We start from the raw sequence: 21,324 nt of genomic DNA on the forward strand, positions 1-21,324 counted from the left end.
CTGTATAACAAGATAGTAATGAGGTTTTCGTATGAAGTATTTTTAGGTGGAATTTTCCAGTAAAATGTTATTTTATGGAACGTCCGGGACTGAATTTAGTCTGCGCTAATTATATGGATGAAAGAGAGAGCCAGGAGCCACACTAGAGACTTCATTGGGTTTTGTCTGCAATTAACTGCTCATTTCTGGAAAAAAATTAAAACTATTTAATATATTATGTTTATATAGACTGTATAATGTTATACATAGTAGTAAGATTTATTATATCGCTTTAGCTGGTTTTTAAGCTAAAATAGTTAAAAATATTTTAGAGACTAGATCTTCTACCAATGAACAAACTTTAGGGCTAACATTCTATAAATCGCCGTCCGCCCCGTGCTTCAGAGGACAAGTAACAATTTGCTCGTCAAGTGTCGTTACCAATTGTGATTACAGTTCTTAAGCCATGTCGACAGCCTACACACTATATGATGAATTAATTAACTATTAAAATTAGAAATAATTTTGATCTATTATCCCATCACAAAAATGCCAATGAAACATAACAGTCCAGAAAGAACACAGACAGAAATACATAACTGTAGCAAATACTAGCTATTATTTATCGCGGGGTCCGTCTGACCCTCGATCTAGTGGTCTGATAGACCCTCTAAATCACTTTATACGTTTCTTTTATTTGTTCTGTAGGCATTCCTCATTCGTACCAGTACAGCAATTGAATACTAAGTCGGAATATACATAATTTCTTTTGCAGGTAATGTTTTGCTGTGATTTATACTGCCTTATAGTAATACTCATTTGTTGGGAAATTGGGCTTTTTGTTGTCTTGTACGTTTTGTTTTGTTGATGTAATTACTGCGGGATTTGTTTTGTTTGTTTATTGAGACTAAGTTTTTGTTGATAATGATTGTTGTTTAACGTTGAATATATTGTTATACTACATATTGAGGCTTGTTTGTATGAATCATTAAAATGCAGTATTTTACTCAATATCATAATGTATTTCCAAATAAGATAGTATTAGATTATATTTCATAACTTTTTAACATATGCGTTGCATGTTAACTATACACGTATTATAGGACACGGAAAGCGAACACGCAATTTACCTTGAAATGCTTGGCGTTTTGGCGCAGGTTACACTCGTCGAAATCGTAGACAGTCAACCTTAAATGAGCGTTTGCGTCAATTGCCGTATCTTTTAATATAGCAATCAATTTGATCTAATATAGATATATTGTATTTAAAACAGAATATTGTTAAGGTCACACAATTCTTCGATCAGCAAACGGTATCTGTATCTAAATTGAAGGCCCAACCGCGTTTGAAACGTTGCTATCGAGTGCACAAAGTAAAAGGCTCTAGTAGCCTAGTTGATACGCCGACAGATGTTTTAGTCGAATGTGAATTGAGCAAACGATTCTCTAGGCCGCCAATTGGACGGTATTGTTGCTTTTGAGGATCATTTGACCACATGTAACGAAGACACGCGGGTGCCCATAGCCAGTTAGGCGCAACGTTTGATAAATGATATGTGGGATAAGCAACACTTGGTGTAGTTACTTTATGGATAGGTGGCCACTTCATAGTGTTTGCGATTAAGATAGCAGTCATTAAGCCACGTAAGAAGGTGGTGTTCGAACAGCACAGGCTTGAACGACTTTGACAATAGGACGACCATTGGAAATATGACAAAATAATAATAATTATACTTTAAAGCATTGCAAGTAAGTAATGCAAATTGTTATTTAATATTGTATTCGAATTTAGGCGATAATTTATTCTTTAATTGCTAAACATTTCTTCGCTGATAACACTGCCTGTGATTCAGAATTAACAAAATCAAAATAATAAATTCATCAGCACTATGGTAACTAAATAACTGACAAACATACACACAGACAGTTATGAGCGTACATACATTTCTATGATCCATTTTTACTTATTTAAATCTTAACTGACAAAGAAATGCCACGGTTACGTTAGTTTAACATTTCCTGATACCGTTAGTCGACATGTTCCATTTACACAACCGTATATTGGCTATCAAAGTCCCAATTGCAAGATTTGTTCAACCGCAATTAGTTAGCACATTCGGCGGTTAACCGAACACAACATTTACTTATTGAGTAGCAAAACAGTTTGAAATTATAGAATCAATTTCTTAAAGTCGTATCATTCCGGATATTACAATAAAATATATATTATTAACTGCACGTTTCGCGCAGTGGTTAAAGTGGTCACTCCGTCTCATCTCAATAACCACCCGAGACAAATATTTGTGTGATGAGCACGAGTATTTGTTCAGAGCCTTAAATATATACTAATATACTAATATTATAAAGCTGGAGAGTTTGTTTGTTTGTTTGAACGCGCTAATCTCAGAAACTACTGGACCGATTTGAAAAATTCTTTTAATGTTAGATAGCCCATTTATCGAGAAAGGCTATAGGCTAAATATCATCACGCTACGACCAATAGGAGCAGAGTACCAGTAGAAATTGTTACAAAAACGGGGAAAATTTTGACCCATTCTCTCTTATGTGACGCAAGCAAAGTTGCGCGGGTCAGCTAGTTATCTATATAAGTATGTATTTAACTCATTTTCGACAAAATCGGACTTATACCCTTTTTCACTAGAGGCACAGGATTCAATTTCTAACTTTAACAATCAAGTTATCACATGTTTTGAGTAAAGCAAATCCCTAGTCATATCTTTCAACAATCAATTCGTATACAAGCCATAAGATTGTCGTATCAAGAGGGGTAATTCTCGGAACATCTTCGCCGCAGTTCCTGGAACTCGCTCGTAATTGTAGTGGAGACGTGTTGACTGTGTTGAAACGTGTCTTGTTCTGTCGTCGTGTACTGTAGGTGTTGGCTGACAATACACCGAATGGCTACAATGCCTTGTTTGGTATTGATTGGAATCGATAGTGCTTTTGATTTACTTCTTCTTCTTAGCGTGTCGATGGCAAACAAATTAAAGTATTAATACTGAAAATGGTGTATCACACTTTCACTCGTACATACATATAAGTGTTTAGTGTATTAAGTGGGAACTTTGTAAAGATTATAGTAAAGTTTAAGTAAATTAAAGATAGTGTGATAACTTCTGTTAGGATGGCAATTTAAAACATTAAGTGTAATTATTTACTTGCCTATAAGTTTTTATATAGTTTATGGAGAAATGCTCTACGCACATAGCTAGTGTTTTGGCTCAAGGTCTGAAGTGATCTTATTTTGAGATAATTATCTATTCTATGTATAGACTACTCACTGCAAATATTGTGGCTTTTAGCAATATAATATAACAAAAAGTATTAATACAGCCTCCTATAATATATATTTTACTTTTTCAACAACAAGTAGAAACTTTTCCACGTGTCATTCAAAAGTATCAAAAGGCCAGGACCTAGGCGGCGAACGTGACAGGACATACAAACGGACTATTAGGTCACAGAACAGACGCTAACATGTGGGACTTTCCGGCTGTCGTAATATACGGCGGCCGTGTCGAGTGGCCACGTGACTCTGGGCTATTTGATACTCCGTCCTTTGTAAATGTATCAAAAATACAGGTAGCATGTGGCGCCTTAGGATGTTTTACCGGCACATGTTCATATAACGATATGAATGGTTGGAGTAGAGCCTTCTTCTAATTGGGTATTGAATAACTACAAAGATTTTTTGTATTGAAATTGATCAACGTCCCTAGCGTATTCTATTATTTTAGATGGATAAGCGGTATTGAATTTTGATCGAGTTTTTCGTTTTAGTAATACTTTCTATGCGTCATTCATATCTTCGTTTAATAAAAGAAACCACTACTTATAAATTAGCATTCACGTGTTCCAAACTGAGCATTCAGCCAAGAGAGTTATAATTAACTAAATACTATTATAATATTGACTAATTGTGTATACAGGCTAGGTATGGTTTTGTAGCTAACGACTGCGTTAACTGTGTTTAATTGTAGTAAAAATAGTACCATATTGGCTTGGCTTACAAACAATTTTGTAAAAATAAACTTGAACTATCGAATTCCCTTGAGTTCATAGTTCGTACAAAATGAAGCAACATTCCGTAGTAACAATATTTCTTATGCAGTCTCTCAAATAATTATAGCAAAGTTCTCAACCACTGGCATAGTTTCGTAAGTGTCATTACGTTGCATTGCTTGATAAGAATTTCTCAAAACTTCAAACTAACTTCCCACCGAGGGAATTTATTAAGAGGAAGTTAAAGATTTTAATTCATAGAGTCGGTTATCTTTTGAATTGTGCAGAATAGGGGTGACGATAATTTTTATTATCTTGTTAAATTGTGAAAAAAAAAATCATTTTTTGTAACCCATTGTTCACTGCTGGGCAAAGGTCCTCCCAAACGAGGTGTGTTAGGCCTTGAGTCCACCACGCTGGCCAAGTGCGGGTTGGGGACTTTGCATGCCCTCAATAAGCATTATTTTATCGTCTACTTTATTTATTACTTTCTTTATTTTTACTTATTACTTTCTTTATCGTTAGTGCAAGTGATAATACGACTCGGCTCTCACTGCTACACGAATTTATCCTTCTTTTACAATCCAATAATGACGGCCGTTAAGTTGAAAAGTCGCATGACGTCACATTATAGTAAAAACATCTACAACAACGTGACGTCATGAGCTCCCACTCCTAACTTTAATGCTTTTAACTAAGTCATCTAACATTGTTCTTTGATGAAAAAAAATACATGCATGATATTTTTTTACAACCTACCAAAAAGACAAAAAAAATTAAAAATAGTCGTCATCCCTATGAGGTGAATGGAGGGAATTTATCTTATGATGTTACCGCCAGTGTGATAATTCAGTAGGTCGTTAACATCGTTATCGTAATAGCACCGCGCTTAGATAAATTAAAAGTTTGTTTTATACGACTGAGGTAATTTTTAATTGTTCACGAGTCGAGTTTCTCATTACGCAAGAGGATTTTGTTGAAGTGAAATAAAAAGTTGAATAGAAATATATGGTGTGTTAAAATGAAATTATAGAAACCGCGGTAGCAATAAAATGCATTTATTTAATATTATGTTAAAAATACTTTTGTTACATTTTACCTGAAGGCCTACTATGGACCGTGAAAACAAAATTTTGTAAAATATCAAAATTTTACCGAATGTTTATTTTCGTTGATTAAAGGAGTTTGTTGGAAGTGACGATGAGGATGAGAATGTTACATGCCCATTTAATGAGATTTATCGATTAACTGCTAGTGCTGTAACTAAGAATATAACGTTACAGCAAAAAGCCTCACAAAAATATTTACTGACAAACCGTCCAAAATTCAGAGGGAACTTGCGTTTTCACCTACAAAACAACAGTCAGTTTCCAGTCCCTGTTATTAGAAAAAGCAGCAAAAGTATAACAGTTTGTTGTCGGTCCGACTACAGTAATACATTTTCTCCATTTTCCCGAAGCGTATTCAACACCTCGCAACTCTTGCAGTACATACGTCACCTAGTAACGTACAATCGCGCGCATATCTCACGCGACCAATTTGTCGTGGCACGGCAAAATTGTCGCTTACGACATACATTTTAGTTGCAAGTGTTTCTGCAATTTTTTGTCGACACAAACGGCCGCTTTTAAGGTGTTTTTGTTACAAATTGCTTGTGTGGAAAGGTGTAGGCGTAATGAATGGTGCGTTTTGTCGTGGAATTCGAGTTAACTATTTTAAGGTGCATGTAACTGCCCTAGTTTATATGTAAGACTGAAACATGGGATACTCATTCGGTTATTATTAAATGTAAACAATTTAGCTGACTCCCTTGACAATCTACGCCTAAGAAAAGTAGTTAGTGAAGAATCTTATCATATTAAGAAGTGATTTAAAAGTTGTCAGAAACTTGTAGTATCCTTAATATCGTGATAACTTCGTGTATACATTGTCATTATCGACGTCGGTGTTTCACGTTTGAAGACCTTGGATTCTAAAATTGTTACCCTAAGTCTTTTTGATTCAAAAGAAAGTTGAGGTATCGTCAAAAACATTGAAAGCTAACACGTGTAAATTTCCCATACAAAAGTGTGCTCGAATTGCCATAAACACAAAAAGTTATTAAAAAAATCCTACAGCATTAAACAACCAACATTTATTACGGAAAAACACGAGCCGCGAGGAAGTATCAACAAAATTAGCCTACTTATTTCCCCTTGATTTACTTTTTAACAAACTTCCATCAAAACAAAGTGGTTCGTATCCTTGGTCAAAAGAGAATAACTCATAAAGTATACTGCCAAAGATTTGTCACAAACTTTCTTGTACCAGTCGTAAATGGTGACAATCCACCTGAAAATTATTGGATTTTTTATATTTTATATTCGACATATAAAATTATGTTGCGAACTATAAACCGTTTATTGCCACTAAGACTCCATTTGTTAGATTGACAGTTTATGACACTTGAGACATATCTGGCACTCGGCTAACTATTAGATAATGTTAGGATATGTGTTGGTCTGTCCGCTATCAATTTCATATTAGTAATGATTCTTTAAAGTTTGCTATAACAGCTCTACGTTTCAAAGGACCATTCGTCTCGTTCGATTTATATATTTTCGATGTACCTATATATCGATAAATCGAGCAATAAGTCGAGTAGCTAACACAACAAAAAAAATGGTACATTAGCCCCGCAAGCCAATTTTAATAGGACTCATTCTCACTAATTCATCAAGATGTGTTAAACGGGTGTCGTGTCGAACGCGATATGTATAAAAAAACAAGATATTGCCGCTTTTACATTTGATTCTTTCCTGTTTTTATCGATTTGAATTGGGAGTATTGATAAAAGTTTGCCGTTATAATGGATACAACGCACTATGCAAGTAAAATACGGTGCAAATTCGATACTTTTTGCCCTTCACAAATTCTTCAGTTGCAGTTTAAAAGTTACTATTTAACTAGTTAATGAAAGGGCTTATGTTATAAAGCCTGTGTCAGTAGTTATTGTTTAAGTTAACTTAACTTACCTTAAGACGATTAGTGTACCTGTTGTGTATGATAACAAGCCACCCGACTTATGAATTAGTTAGGCGTATCTTGAGGCTATTTATAGTACCGTGTTGTGGTATATTATTACCATATCAAAATGGTATCAGGTATTTTGGGATAGTTTTAATACGTTAGTAAAATAAAACATAACGTTGGTGTAAAAGTGCAAAAAATACTGATGTAATTTTTTTTTATTTTAATTACGATTTCAAAAATTTTTTTACTGCGATTGGGCTGCTTTTATATTTGCTAATTAACTTGTTAGTGTCACTGTGTATAAGTTAGTATAAATAAGTATCAGATAACCTATTTGCTTGTTTAAATATAAATTATAAATTATATTAATATATAAATTAAATATAATATTTACAGTAATAATAAGAAAACAACTTTCAAAATTTCATTAGATAAGAAATGTTTCGAAACAGAATGTTTCATCACCTCTAAACATTTCTTATACACACATACATTGTCAAGTTAATCCGCAGTCTTAGACTAAACTTCTTTAGAACGAATGACGAAAAATAATTGCTAAATATATTGTCTCCAGTTTCATATGTCAGTTTTAAGAGATCAATCTTCTAAATTATCTAGATTATTGCTGTAGTTTGGAGCCAGTACGTCGTCAAAAGTGAGTTTATTTCCGCTCAACTACTCTAGGCCATACATTCCTTATTTTGCTACTAAAAGTTGAGTGCTATAAAACTTGAGAATACACGATGTTATGTCAGTAACTTATACGGTTATAGTTTTAAAATAAAATTATTACCAAATTAAAAACTTGTAGATATCTTTTAGGGTAAAATATTACTCTTTTTTTTTATTCTTTTTTATAACGGCACGGTAAACTTACAAAAATTTACTAAAATTAAGTGTACTTTGCCCTCACCATCCGCTAAATGATCAATGAGGGGTTAAGTAGCCCTTGCTTCGGCCAATCCGCGGAAGGGTGACCCCTTAGTGTTATTTAAAGGGAGTATCTCCTAGTTTGGGAAACACGTCAATAAGAACCGAAAGATTGATTATTTATGAACCTGAATTTCTAAATCTGAATTTTTGTACAAAAATGTTGTAACAATTTTCTAAGAATCACACACAATTGCTTTATATCCATAACTTTGTGCCACCGTACTACACGTGGCTTCAAATATAATATTGAAATGTAAATGTAGAAGCAGACAGACAGCCTTATTACGTAAATGAAACCGTCGGTTGATTCACTTACAGTCCGGCCCGAGTGTAATGTGAAATTAACTTTATATCTCTCGGTTTATAGCTACTCTACGTTTTTACTAAAATTTTCAATTTCTATACGAAAAATTGAGTTTATGGGTAATTAAACAAGGTTAATTTTTCATTACACCAGTGCTGGTTGGTGTAGAGTAATGCAATTTTTCGTAGTTATTTTGCTACCTGTTGGTAGGTATACAAAGTGAATACTATTCGAATATTCCTTTAAAAAATTCAACAAATGTAATAAAATATTGGAAATATTGGCTAAGTCCTAGTTAGTACTATAAACTAGATAGTGTTTGACATTTCATTACTTAACCCTAGAAAGATAACCATATTTTGACTGCCACAAAAAATAACCATGCGCTTTAGAGGCGTACGATATATTAATATTTTTTTTTAATGAACTAACTTAACTACAACTAACTAAAAAGCTAACTAAAAAGGACAGGTAGATACGCGCGCTCATTAGAAAGAGACAGCAATGTCAAACGGACGCGGGCGCCTCTGAGGCGTAGGTTATCTTTCTAGGGTTAAGGAACATAGTGCCTAGTTATCAGTGTTCCGTACAAAATTTGACAATAGTAAGCCAGTTATCGATATTACTGACTGTAGAAAATAGAGCTCTTGGACGATACATGTATCATTCGAGAGTAATGGACTCTAGCTCAAAAACAGCACCTATCAAAAGTTTGTGGTGTAGTATCAAGAATTGGGGTTCAATTCCCGGTTTCTGAGGCACATTTAACGGTAGCTTATCTATTAGGACGGGAAAAAGTCTTTTCGCATCATAGTATGCATGAACTTGTAATAAAATCTTTTCTCTACACAAAAAAGCTCGATATTTGGGTACCTCACGAGCTCACTAAAAGAAACCTAATGAACCGTGTACTCATTTGTGATTCTTGAAGTCAAAGAGATTTTATTACAAGTTCATACATACTATAATGCGAAAAGACTTTTTCCCCGACCTAATATTCAATCTGTCATGTTTATATCAGCTTAAACGCTATTGAATTGATAAACTAACCGCTAAATGTACCTCAGAATCCGGACATAAGTCGACTAGAAATAGAGCGATCGAGCCATCTCAATTTAATATAACTTTTTTCGTTTGTTTAACCTTCTCATTCATTTGTATTTGTAACCTTTGTTTGAAGACCAATATTCTCATTAAAATTGTATATTCAAGTAAATGACTCTTAATCAAGACTGACGTTCGACATGACTTTCATCTTAAAACAAAATTGAAGTAAATCTAGGTAATTTTAATGTCAGAAATATTATCTATACTAATCTATACTTCTATACTAATATTATAAAGCTAAAGAGTTTGTTTGTTTGTTTGTTTGAACGCGCTAATTTCAAGAACTACGGGTTCGATTTGAAAAATTATTTCAGTGTTAGATAGTCTATTTATCAAGGAAGGCTATAGGCTATATATCATTGCGCTACGACCAATAGGAGCAGAGTAGCAATTAAAAAATGTTACAAAAACGGGGAAAATTTTGAACCATTCTCTCTTATGTGACGCAAGCGAAGTTGCGCGGGTCAGCTAGTTTTTAATAAGTAGCAAAGCCTGTCCTTTATAATTTAGTCTACTATAAAGTACAAGCAAATTTTTTATGTAATTCATCTATTTATTTGCGGAATTATTTCATCATTATGGCCTGTGCTTCTATTGCAGATGGTTTAAATATTTGTATCAAAAGAACATCTGTTTTTTATGTTATAGTACACTATATAAAAATACTTAGCTTATTATTGTCCCACTGCCAGGCAATAGTTCCATCTTCGAACGAAAGAAGCGCAATGCCTTGAGTTAACTATGCTGAACTAGTGCAAATTGAAGACCTTGCATAACTAAGGGACTTCTTTAAAGTACATGGGAATAAAGTAAACTCAATATGTTGAATAGATGAAGATATTAAAAATATTACTTTGAAAAGCTTAGCTAAACGACGAAATAAATTCATTAATTCACCGTAAAATGAACACATTAAATATAATACCATAAGTCATGATCGGTGATGTACGGCTAATAGAATAATAATGAGAACCAAATATTTTCATAGACGTCGCTCGACGCGCCCATAAATCGAGTACGATGGGACTTTTAATTTCTCCCTTAACATTTTATGAGGGAACTTTTGGTTGTTTACAAAAGACAATGAATGTATACAACGACGGAAGTAGACGTGTAAATTTGTGGCCTAATTAAATCTTTAATAGTGATAAATTGAAATTGTGTAGAAGAGAGTTCTTTTTGTGAATACACCAATAACAGACACAGAATTCTCGGCAGGGGTTACTACAGAAAATATTGATACATTTCAATATCACAGTTAGTGATAGCTACTTTAAAGATAGCGCTTAATTGATTATTTATTATTCCTCAAATTTAGTACATATGGTGATATCATTATTATCACTGACGTCTGTGGATAAGATACAGTACATGTATTAAATAACTATTCGTAATAAATTCGTGGCATTGTGAAGTGACAAGTGCGTTTAAGATGACTTTCCAAGGCAAAGTCGTACTCGTGACAGGCGCTAGCTCAGGTATTGGAGCCGCCATTGCTATCAAGTTCGCAGAAGAAGGAGCTCAAGTTAGTCTGGTCGGTAGAAACCAGGAGAAACTAAACAACGTCGCCAAGAAATGCGGAAATCCTTTGGTCCTAATAGCCGATGTTACCAAGGAGGTAGACGCAAAGAGGATCGTAGATGAAACAGTCAGATACTTCGGTCAGCTGGATGTACTTGTCAACAATGCTGGTGTTGGTTTAACTGTGAAGATATCCGAGAGTGATGCTTTGGAAATCTTTGACAAAGTGATGACGACAAACCTTCGAGCGCCGGTCGTAATTACAAACCTAGCAGTACCTCACCTCATTAAGACTAAAGGTAACATCGTCAACATGTCAAGTGTGCCGTGCTGTACATCGAAGGCTGGTTTGGATCATTTTACGAGGGCTATTGCTTTAGAGCTCGCGTCTAGTGGCGTTCGTGCGAACACAGTGAACCCAGGTCCAGTGTATACAGACATGGTTGAGAATGTAGGTGTTAGAGGAGCTGATGTAGAAGCTGCATTTGAGCAAATGAAGGCCCTCACTGCTCTGAACAGAATATCAGACCCTGAAGAAGTAGCTGACGTTGTACTGTTCTTGGCTAGCGACAAAGCCAAGGGTGTTACCGGATCATCTTACGTGATTGATAATGGATTGTCTATAAAACATTAAATCAATTATATCGCTTGACCTTCATTCGTCATCAATAAAATTAATATGATCATTAAATTATTTACCCTTAATAAATATTATCGTTACTACTAATATTTATGTGGTTTTATTTTTTAATTTTCCTTTTTATGTTAAGCTTCTACCCGCGACTTCGCCCGTGTGGTTTGTGACCTAGGACGGAATTTTAATTGAAGTTTTTATCCCCTATTTCATCCCCTTGGAGGTAAAATCGATCAAAATTCTTAGCGGATGCTAACCTCATAACATCTATCTGTATGTCAAATCACTATCCCGCGGTTTGAGTACATTTAGCGGTAGTTTATCTATATAATAGTGTTTATTGTTTGAGTTTTAACGCTACTGAATAGATAAAGTAAGTCAGTCACCTTTGAGTTATATATGTTCAGATTTACCGTTTCTAAGGTATATCATCATCGTATTCAGATCAAATTTGGATTTTATTGTATTATGAAAAGATATACAGCTGCTTGTATTGTACATATAACCGATTTATTATCTTACTTATCAGTATAGATAAGTTGAAGACCGGAAGTTATAAAATAGGCAATGGACTTAAGACTAGCTTACGTAATTTAATAATATATCAATATTTTAATACATATCTTTAAAATATTCTATGAAGCATTGAATAGTATATTATTATGTTCTTGCTCTTATTTTCAGGATGTTCTTGCCTTACAAAAATACTTGCAACTTGACTCCTCAATTTCCTCTAATACGTGTAATTACTGTACATAAATAGAACTGAACATGCTGAGTGAAACATGATTAGAAATGACGAAAGACTCAAATTATATTGAAGGAAAACTTTAAAATCCGTAATTTATTGCACATTCCAAATTGTAAGTTGCCACCACTCATTAAACTAAGTTTATAAAACAGGGAGTCTAACCAAAGTTAGTTTATCTTTGTTCCATGGAAAGTTTAACAATTAATTACTTAAAATTTAATCTTAATGGTGCAATTCACCTTCGAGTCAATGAATTGTGATTATTTATTGCTATAGGTCCGTGATCAATTGGTTTTACTCAATCTAAGAGTAATCATTAGTAGGAGTGTTAATCATTTCTTAGAGCATCACTTAATCTATACTAATTATATTCATATCTCCGAACTACAATAGAGATTGGTATAGGTGCCTACTTATACCACTTGTTACCTGCCACGCAAGTGGTCGACGGTCAAACCTGAGGCAACATACCAATACCAATACCAATGACTTGTCAAAGTTATGTGAGTGTGAGAAATAAGTTTCACTTGTTCTAGTGGTTAAGTAATTTATCGTGCTGAAAACCTGCACACCTAAGAGTTGTTTAACACATTTCTTGGGGGAAAGTCACCGATCAACGCTTGGCCAGCGCGGTGACCAAGGACAGACACGGGTTAAAATAAACTAAAAAAATATTTATCCTACACTCATATTGTTATATATGAAAAAATAAAACCATCAATGAGAATTTGTATTTATTGCTACACAATATAATTAATAAAAAAAAACTTTCCTTATTTCAAAGTCGTTCCATTGTCAGTCACGTATGATGATCCTGTAATGCCTTTGGCTTTGCTGCTAGCCAAGAACAGTACAACGTCTGCTACTTCTTCAGGGTCTGATATTCTGTTCAGAGCAGTAAGGGTCTTCATATACGCAAAAGTAGCTTCTGCTTGAGCCGCACCTGCGCCTGCATTCTCAACAATGTCTGTCAATACTGGCCCTGGATTCACTGTGTTCGCACGAACGCCACTAGACGCGAGCTCTAAAGCAGTAGCCTTCGTAAAATAATCCAAAGCAGCCTTCGATGTACAGTACGAGAAACTTTGTTCGGAAAGCACACGGGTAGCGGCGATACTTGAAATGTTCACAATGTTTCCTTTAGTTTTGATAAGATGAGGTACTGCAAGGCTTGTGATTACGACCGCTGCTCGAAGATTCGTTGCCATCACTTTGTCGAATATTTCCAAGGCGTTATTCTGAGCTATCTTCGCAGTCAGACCGATACCAGCGTTGTTAACAAGTACATCCAGCTGACCGAAGTGTTTGATTGTTTCTTCCACGATCCTCTTTGCATCTACGTCCTTGGTAACGTCTGCTGCTAAGATCAAAGGATTCCCGCATTTCTTGGCGACGTTGTTCAGTTTCTCCTGGTTTCTACCGACCAGACTAACTTGAGCTCCTTCTTCTGCGAACTTGATAGCTATGGCGGCTCCAATACCTGAGCTAGCGCCTGTCACGAGTACAACTTTGCCTTGGAAACTCATCTTTAGCACACTTGTCACTGTCGCACTATGACATGAATTTGTTGCGAATGATTATTTATTACAACGCGTTATTCATGTAGTGTATCTTATCGTCAGTGATAAAATAATACCCCAATAATTTGAGGAAATAATTAATAACTAATTTACCGCTATCTCCTGATCTAGATATTGTAATCTATTGTAATCTCTTTGTAGAAAATTCGTATCATCGATTGAACTTGATAGTGCGGTTTCAAAGGGCAACGTTACATGCTGCGAATGTTTGTGTTCTATTATTATCAATTCGTACTTTGAAGCAAAGGTCAGCTAATTGTTTCTTTAAGCAGGCTGATTTTAATGTTGTCCCACTGCAGGGCAATGGACTCCTCCCAAACGTGGGGGAGGGGTTAGGCCTTGAGTCCACCGCGCTGGCCAAGTGCGGGTTGGGGACTTTCCATGCCCTCGATAAATGTCTTAAACAAATTTTAGGCATGCAAGGTTTCCTCCCGATGTGATTCCTTCACCGTTAGAGCAAGTGATAATTATTTCTAGTACATACAAACTTCAAAAAGTCATTGGTGTGTTGCCTCGGGTTTGAACCTACAACCACTTGTGTGGTGCCAACTTAAACCACTCGGCTATCATATCACTAATACTGACAGTAATAACTTAACTGAGCATAATTTTGTTTTGCTTAACCAATTGTTACGATAGTTAATTTATGAATGCAACACATATTTTCATAAAACTATTGCTCAGCAGCATAAAATATTATGGTCAAGATCCTCCAGAAAGAATAATAATATATATTCGCTTAGCCTTTGTTCCAAACTGTGTTGGAGTCGGCTTCCAGTCTCACCGGATGCAGCTGGATACCAGTGTTTTACATGGAGCGACTGCCTATCTGACCTCCACAACCCAGTTACTTGGGTATTAACACGATACCCTTCGGTAAGACTGGTTGTCAGACTTTCAAGCTTCTGACTACTGTTAACGACTGTCAAAGATCTTCGAAAATGACAGCCGGGACCCACAATTTAACGTGCCTTCCGAAACACGGAGGAACTCGATATGTATAAGATGGTCACCCATCCACGGAACAACCTCGGCAAGCGTAGCTTAACCTCAGAGATCCATCCGTGCGGCTGTTGTAAACTAAGCCACGAGCTCCTCCGAAAGAAAGAAAGAATAATAATAATATGAAATATTTTAATTGTTATTTTACACATACATATACGTTTGCTGTTGTTGTGATTAAAATGCGAGCTTGTACAGAAAAGAACACTAGCAGGTAATCTAAGACTTGTGGAACTCTTTAAGATACTCTCAAAGAAACACACAAAAGGAAAATATAAATTAAAAACGTCTTTATAAGTAGAGTCACGTTTGCGGTTTTACAGCAACGCGAAAATCTGTTTCAATTCATATATATTTACTATATATTAAACTCACATATCATATGTTTTAGGCAGGCAATTAATGAATGAAGTAGCCGCGCAATTAAAGTTCTAGAAAATGGAATAAACAGTAGCTCGATTCTCTACTACTATCGACTACCGACAACCGAACTGTCATCGAGAAATTTTGTATGAAAATCTGATCAGCGCCTCTGCCGGGTGTCGTAGGAAACATTTTGGCAGTACATTCTAAATGTCAAATTTCGGTAGCTAGCCGGTTGTCGGTAGTCGATAGTGGTAGAAAATCGAGGTACAGTATCGTGATTCTTTACCACTATCGACTATCAACAACCGACCAACTATCGAGATTTTCTGGATGAAAAATCGTGTAGAATGGCGCAGTAGAAACTATTTTTGCGGTACATTTTAAATTTTAACGACCATAACACACACTATTCATAAATTAGGTAGGTATTGGGTACCTATTGGCGCGGCTTAAATAAAATATAAATCCACGGAAACATATAAACTGATGCAATTCTAATGATCAAATCGTAGAAACGTGCCCACACTATGTAATACTTTGTTTCGCGCAAGTTGTGCCACTTGTAAACGAATGCAAACCGTAAAGGTATTTCCAATAACTAAGTTCAAACTACGATACTGTACAACTTAAATACAAGAAACGTAAAGTAACGGTTTGTTATGTGTAATTAGGTTTTAGTTATTGTTGTTCAGATTTATTATGCATTATACCAACTTAATGGTGCAATTCACCCTTAAGTTAATGAATTGTGATTATATAGTTCTTTAGATTTGTGTCAATTAATTCTACAGTTACTTTTTGGAGAAACTCGTGGATTAGTTAACAACAGCTGCACGGATACGCTTGCCGACTTTGTTCAGGTGATGTTTCTTGGTGTTTCGGAAGGCACGTAAAATTGCGGGTCCCGGTTGTAACTTTCAAAGATCTTTGACAGTCGTTAGAAGTCAGTGGTAGGTACTTAAGGCGGACTCCAACATGTTTGGAAAAAAGGCTGATGAGGTCTGTGACCAATTGATTTTGTCTGGTTTTTTTAGAAGAACCTTGCTCAGCAGAGGGACAGTTACGGGATAAAAATCTTTATGTTGAAAAAAATAATAGGAAAACCATAAATGAGAATTGTATTTATTACATATTAAAGCGGTAATACTCACAAAGAAAAATCTTTCCTTACTTCAAGGTCGTTCCATTGTCAGTCACGTAAGCTGAACCTGTAATGCCTCTGGCTTTGCTGCTAGCCAAGAACAGTACAACGTCTGCTACTTCTTCAGGGTCTGATATTCTGTTCAAAGCAGTGAGGCTCTTCATATGGGTAAAAGCAGCTTCTACCTCAGCTGAACCTGCGCCCGTATTCTCAATAATATCCGTCAGTACTGGCCCTGGGTTAACTATGTTCGCACGAACACCACTAGACGCCAGCTCTAAAGCAATGGCCCTCGTAAAATGATCCAAACCAGCCTTCGATGCACAGTACGAGAATATTTCTTCGGAAAACACACGAGTAGAAGCGACACTTGAAATGTTGACGATGTTTCCTTTAGTCTTAACGAGGTGAGGTACTGCTAGGTTTGTAATCACGACCGGCGCTCGAAGATTCGTTGCCATCACTTTGTCGAATATTTCCAAAGCGTCCCTCTGGGCTATTTTTGCCATCAGACCGATACCAGCGTTGTTGACAAGTACATCCAGCTGACCGAAGTATCTGACAGTTTCATCTACGATCCTCTTCGCATCTACCTCCTTGGTAACATCGGCTACTAGGATCAAAGGATTCCCGCATTTCTTAGCGACGTTGTTCAGTTTCTCTTGGTTTCTACCGACCAGACTAACTTGAGCTCCTTCTTCTGCGAACTTGATAGCAATGGCGGCTCCAATACCTGAGCTAGCGCCTGTCACGAGTACAACTTTGCCTTGGAAACTCATATTTTACCAACTCGTCTCTGTCGCACAATGACATGAATTTATTGGCAAATGTTATTTATTACATTTGGTGTATCTTATCGGCAGTCGCCAGTGATAATATATTATAGTTACCTTTTTGTACTTAAAATTAAATACCTCCTGTTAATAGATTTTATCACGATATCACATAAATAATATGTTTTTGTTTTTGATTAGGTAGGTAGAGACCAAAGAGTAGTCTAAAGGCAAGACCGAGACATAAAAACGGGAAATATACTGAGCATTTTTTGACAGAAGAACTTTACTCAGAAATAAATTTATTCCGATTTGAAACCGAAGACCCCTTCATATACATACACTGTCGACGCGCCACAGAGGCATATAAGGCGTATTTAACTGTTATGTATTAGAGGGAAAGTAAAAGAAAGCAAAGAAAATAAAAACTAGGTACTTTTATCACGGAAGAACGAAGGAAAAGCGAAGTGATGGAGAAAAAATTGCAGGTTGTTAGAAAGTAAAAATAGTTAACAAACTCCACGTCATTATTATTAAAAGGACTTGTCTCGTTGGCGGAAGGACGGTAGTTGTGTTATATTCAAGCGTTTTAATCTTATGGTTTTAAAAATATGCATTTTGTCCAAAATGGCCAGTGTTACCTTCGACGAAACGTCAGGCAATCCACTGTAAATTATTTTTTTGAGCGTTAATTCCCTTATAATAATTATATAATAAATTTGTAATTGTTTAATAGTTATGAAATCAAAATATGTGCTCTACGAAATTGTTGGATTTATACGCGACCTTGCGCTGAGTCGTTTTGATAAATTTATAGTTATTTCCAGCTAAAGTTCAAAAAAATGCACACAAGTTTATTACATCCCTCTAATAGTAGTTTAACGAGAATTCATACATCCCATAAATAAATTCGTTGTAACTGAAAGCCTTTCCGCTAAATGAAAATGGGTTTAAAGCATGAATTAAAATCTATTTTTAAAACCGCATTTTCATTTTGTCCTCGTTTTTGGAGCGCAATGAAAATGTTTTATGATAATTTTGAAAAATTGTCGTGTGCTGGTTTTGATTGAATTTTTTATCACTAAACTATTTTTTACTGTATTGAATTTATTTAACATTGGTTTTGACGCTTTTTGTTAAGAAATATAGTTTTGAAAACATTGAATGTTATTTCTATTTATTTTTATGAATAGCACGTTGTCGCGTTTTGGCTACCTAGGCCCAAAACGTGATTTGAAAAATAGGAAATAATGCATAAATGTTTTTAAGGACAACATAAAATAACCCAGAATTGGAGATCAGGCCATCTCCAGTTCTGGGAGTTTTTGTTCAATTAACGTACTTTAGCAAGTTTATTGTGAAAAAGGACAAACAAGGAAATTCACATTTATTATATTTGTTGTAATATAAAACTCTCAAAAGAATAGTCGCTGCAGTAACTATTTCCCGCAGCCATCTCGCATTGATATGAAAATTTAATAATTTCTCAGAAAAAGTTATCCGAGTGGTATTAAAAAGTAATATAAAACGGATAAAGCTGAATGTAAGTCTCTCGCCGTGTCTGTCCGAACCACTTAAGTTGTTAAAGTTTAATGGAATTTATGCCATGTTGATTCATTCATGAGGTGCCTTGCCTGCAATATTAACTGAGAGTTGTGTAACGAGTTTAAAGAAATCCGACGGCTACTTTTATTTGATGGAAAATATGTTTGATTGGGTAGAGGTTTAATTGATCTTGAGTGGTATTCAAGTGCAATATGTAGCAAAAGAGCAATAAATGCATGTAAAAAGTCCTTTTTTGTAGAGTTTTTTAGTCAGTATGCCATATTTTTTAATCTCAGTGAGCAAATCTATTATAATTGATAGAATTGATTTTGATTGTACGAATATATACTAAGTTACGAAAAAATTATCTTTTTCAAACGAGGTGGAACTGAAGTCATTTTTATACTTTAAAGATACTAGAGAAAACCACATACGACTCATTCTTTGGTCACTTTACACAACACGGATAAACAACTTCACAAAGGAGCCACCGCAATCTAAAATCCTAGTATTTTTTCTTCTGAAAGCAAATTAAAAATCTCTACACTTTTCTAAAGGTGGGCTTACAAAACGCATAAATAATTCTTATCAGCGGCTTAGTAGAACTTGATATTAAAATACTGTAGCATTCGTTATCGCTGAGAACAGGTGCATCAGTATTCAAATGGGATGTTGCGGACCAGTGATAACGGTAACGTGGCCCTTACTATTGGCGCGAATAACTGTCATAATTATTTCAAAATGGAAGCGCTAATGGCGGTTGGTTTTGAATATGGATTTTAATTTGCTTTTTAGCGGTTTAAATGAAGTTTTTAATTGTTTTGATTATGCGTATGTGCCAGTATTTTTTTACAATGTTTTAAATAAACTGTTTACTTTGGTAAATATATTGTTATTGTTACAAAATTGTTCACAGCATTGATTTCGATCTTCAGTTGATGGGCCAATCCAAAGCTAATCATTGACTTTAGTATGAGTTGTAATTTTATTTATATTTGTGTTTAGTAAGATTTTTATTTATATTGTCATATTTTATGAGTTGGTTTTATTCGTGGGAAACCATCACTGTTTTTTAATTCGGGGTTCATATAAAAGAAAAAAAACATGCAAAATTATTTTAATAATTCTGATGAATTATTGTGATCTCTATACAGGCGATAACTTCATAATATCTGATATAATTTATGAACAGGGCAAATAAGATATTGGTAACTAAAGTATGTCGCCAGCGAACTGCGAAGGTGTTACCCTTTAAGAAACCCACTTCAGTAGATTAAAGGAGTGACGCGACAATATTGATGAAATGTCTCGCATTTAGGAAGTGAATATTGTTGTTTTCTTTTTGTCATATTTGAGTGTTTTGATGTGTATTTTTAGACTTGTTCGTATTTATGAAAGAAAGTATAATGCTTGTTGTTCCGAAAATAAAGATTGATTATGAAATGTAGAGATAATAAGTCAATTTGTCTCCTTCAGATATCTTGTAATATCTACTACTAGTTAAAATTTAGTTATTGTCTTTTTTTAGTACTGTGTGGTAGAAATATCAAGCAAATCAAACTTGTATAAAATCACGTTTAATACGTTTATTACGTAATTATATTGTAGTCGTAATAGCTAGCAGGACGCCACTGCACAAGAGATTTTCATCGTGTTGATTTATAAATATATCATCTTATTATAATAAAGCCCAGAAAATTATAAGTAGTAACTTACAATTGTACGTGCGACCTCAAGATTTTTGAAGAAAAAGACACACATTATTCAGCAGTCACCATAGTAAGTCAGTCATTGCATTTTATGTTAATGTTACGCCACAAGCACTATAGTTAAGACAATTGGGTTAATACGATCGTGTTTCAATAGTAAGAACAATCATAAGTAAACAAATTAATATGTTTATCCCTTTAAATTATTTATAATGTGTAGTGTGCAAATATAGAGATAAACTATCTTCTTATTTTATAACCCAGAACACTAGAAAATTCAGCATTTAAACATCGGAGACACAGCATATTTTTTAGAAAGAAAAGTCACACACACTTCTAATAGTCACGATAGCTAGTCAGTCATTATATTATATGTTAATCTTGCGCCACAAACACTATAGTTAAGACGATTGTGTAAACACGATCGTGTTTCAATAGTAATAATAATCATAAGCATAGCAATTTGGCGTAGATGTAGCGGTTTGCAAGTTATTAGTGCTTTGTCGCATCTAACTGCTGGTTTAGTATTCAACCTGAGGGTTGCTATCCCTCCAATTATTTGAGTTAACTTAACATTAAACAAAGATTTTAGTAAAGTTTGTGATTGATTTTTCATGTACGTTTCGTCACTAACAATATAAAAGGGGAGAGCCTTTTTCTGTTTTACCGGACACGTTACTAAACCCTGGGCTACCATTGAGAAAAATATAAATAAAAAAATAATGTAGTACTTTTTATGAAACGGGAATGGAACCCGAGACGTCATGATCAGTAGATGGACGACTAGAAAGTGCCTTTGCTAGTATCTAGTGCGATGAGCTCGAGTATCTATTCTGGGCTTGGTTGTAAAATATATACACAAAAGTATGCATTTAAAACTATGTAAGTTTGTTTATCAGGATTTTGGTTACCATTGTACAAGCTCTGCTTAGTTTGGAATCAATT

The 21,324-nt window shown here is 34.9% G+C and overlaps 1 protein-coding gene and 2 pseudogenes across 1 annotated transcript; 1 reads left to right on the forward strand and 2 right to left on the reverse strand.

The window, feature by feature from the left end:
* The first annotated feature begins 10,749 nt into the window (after positions 1 to 10,749).
* On the forward strand, positions 10,750 to 11,607 carry LOC142974566 (L-fucose dehydrogenase pseudogene; annotated as a pseudogene).
* A 1,381-nt stretch (positions 11,608 to 12,988) lies between these two features.
* On the reverse strand, positions 12,989 to 13,869 carry LOC142975018 (L-fucose dehydrogenase pseudogene; annotated as a pseudogene).
* Positions 13,870 to 16,353: 2,484 nt separating this feature from the next.
* Positions 16,354 to 17,141, reverse strand: LOC142974595 (L-fucose dehydrogenase-like). Its single transcript, XM_076117023.1, has one exon. It carries the CDS (start codon positions 17,129 to 17,131, stop codon positions 16,379 to 16,381), a length of 753 nt encoding a protein of 250 aa, XP_075973138.1. The 5' UTR covers positions 17,132 to 17,141; the 3' UTR covers positions 16,354 to 16,378.
* Between the last annotated feature and the right edge of the window lie 4,183 nt (positions 17,142 to 21,324).

Source organism: Anticarsia gemmatalis, chromosome 8, assembly GCF_050436995.1.
Source record: "Anticarsia gemmatalis isolate Benzon Research Colony breed Stoneville strain chromosome 8, ilAntGemm2 primary, whole genome shotgun sequence".
In the NCBI taxonomy this organism is placed as follows: domain Eukaryota; kingdom Metazoa; phylum Arthropoda; class Insecta; order Lepidoptera; family Erebidae; genus Anticarsia; species Anticarsia gemmatalis.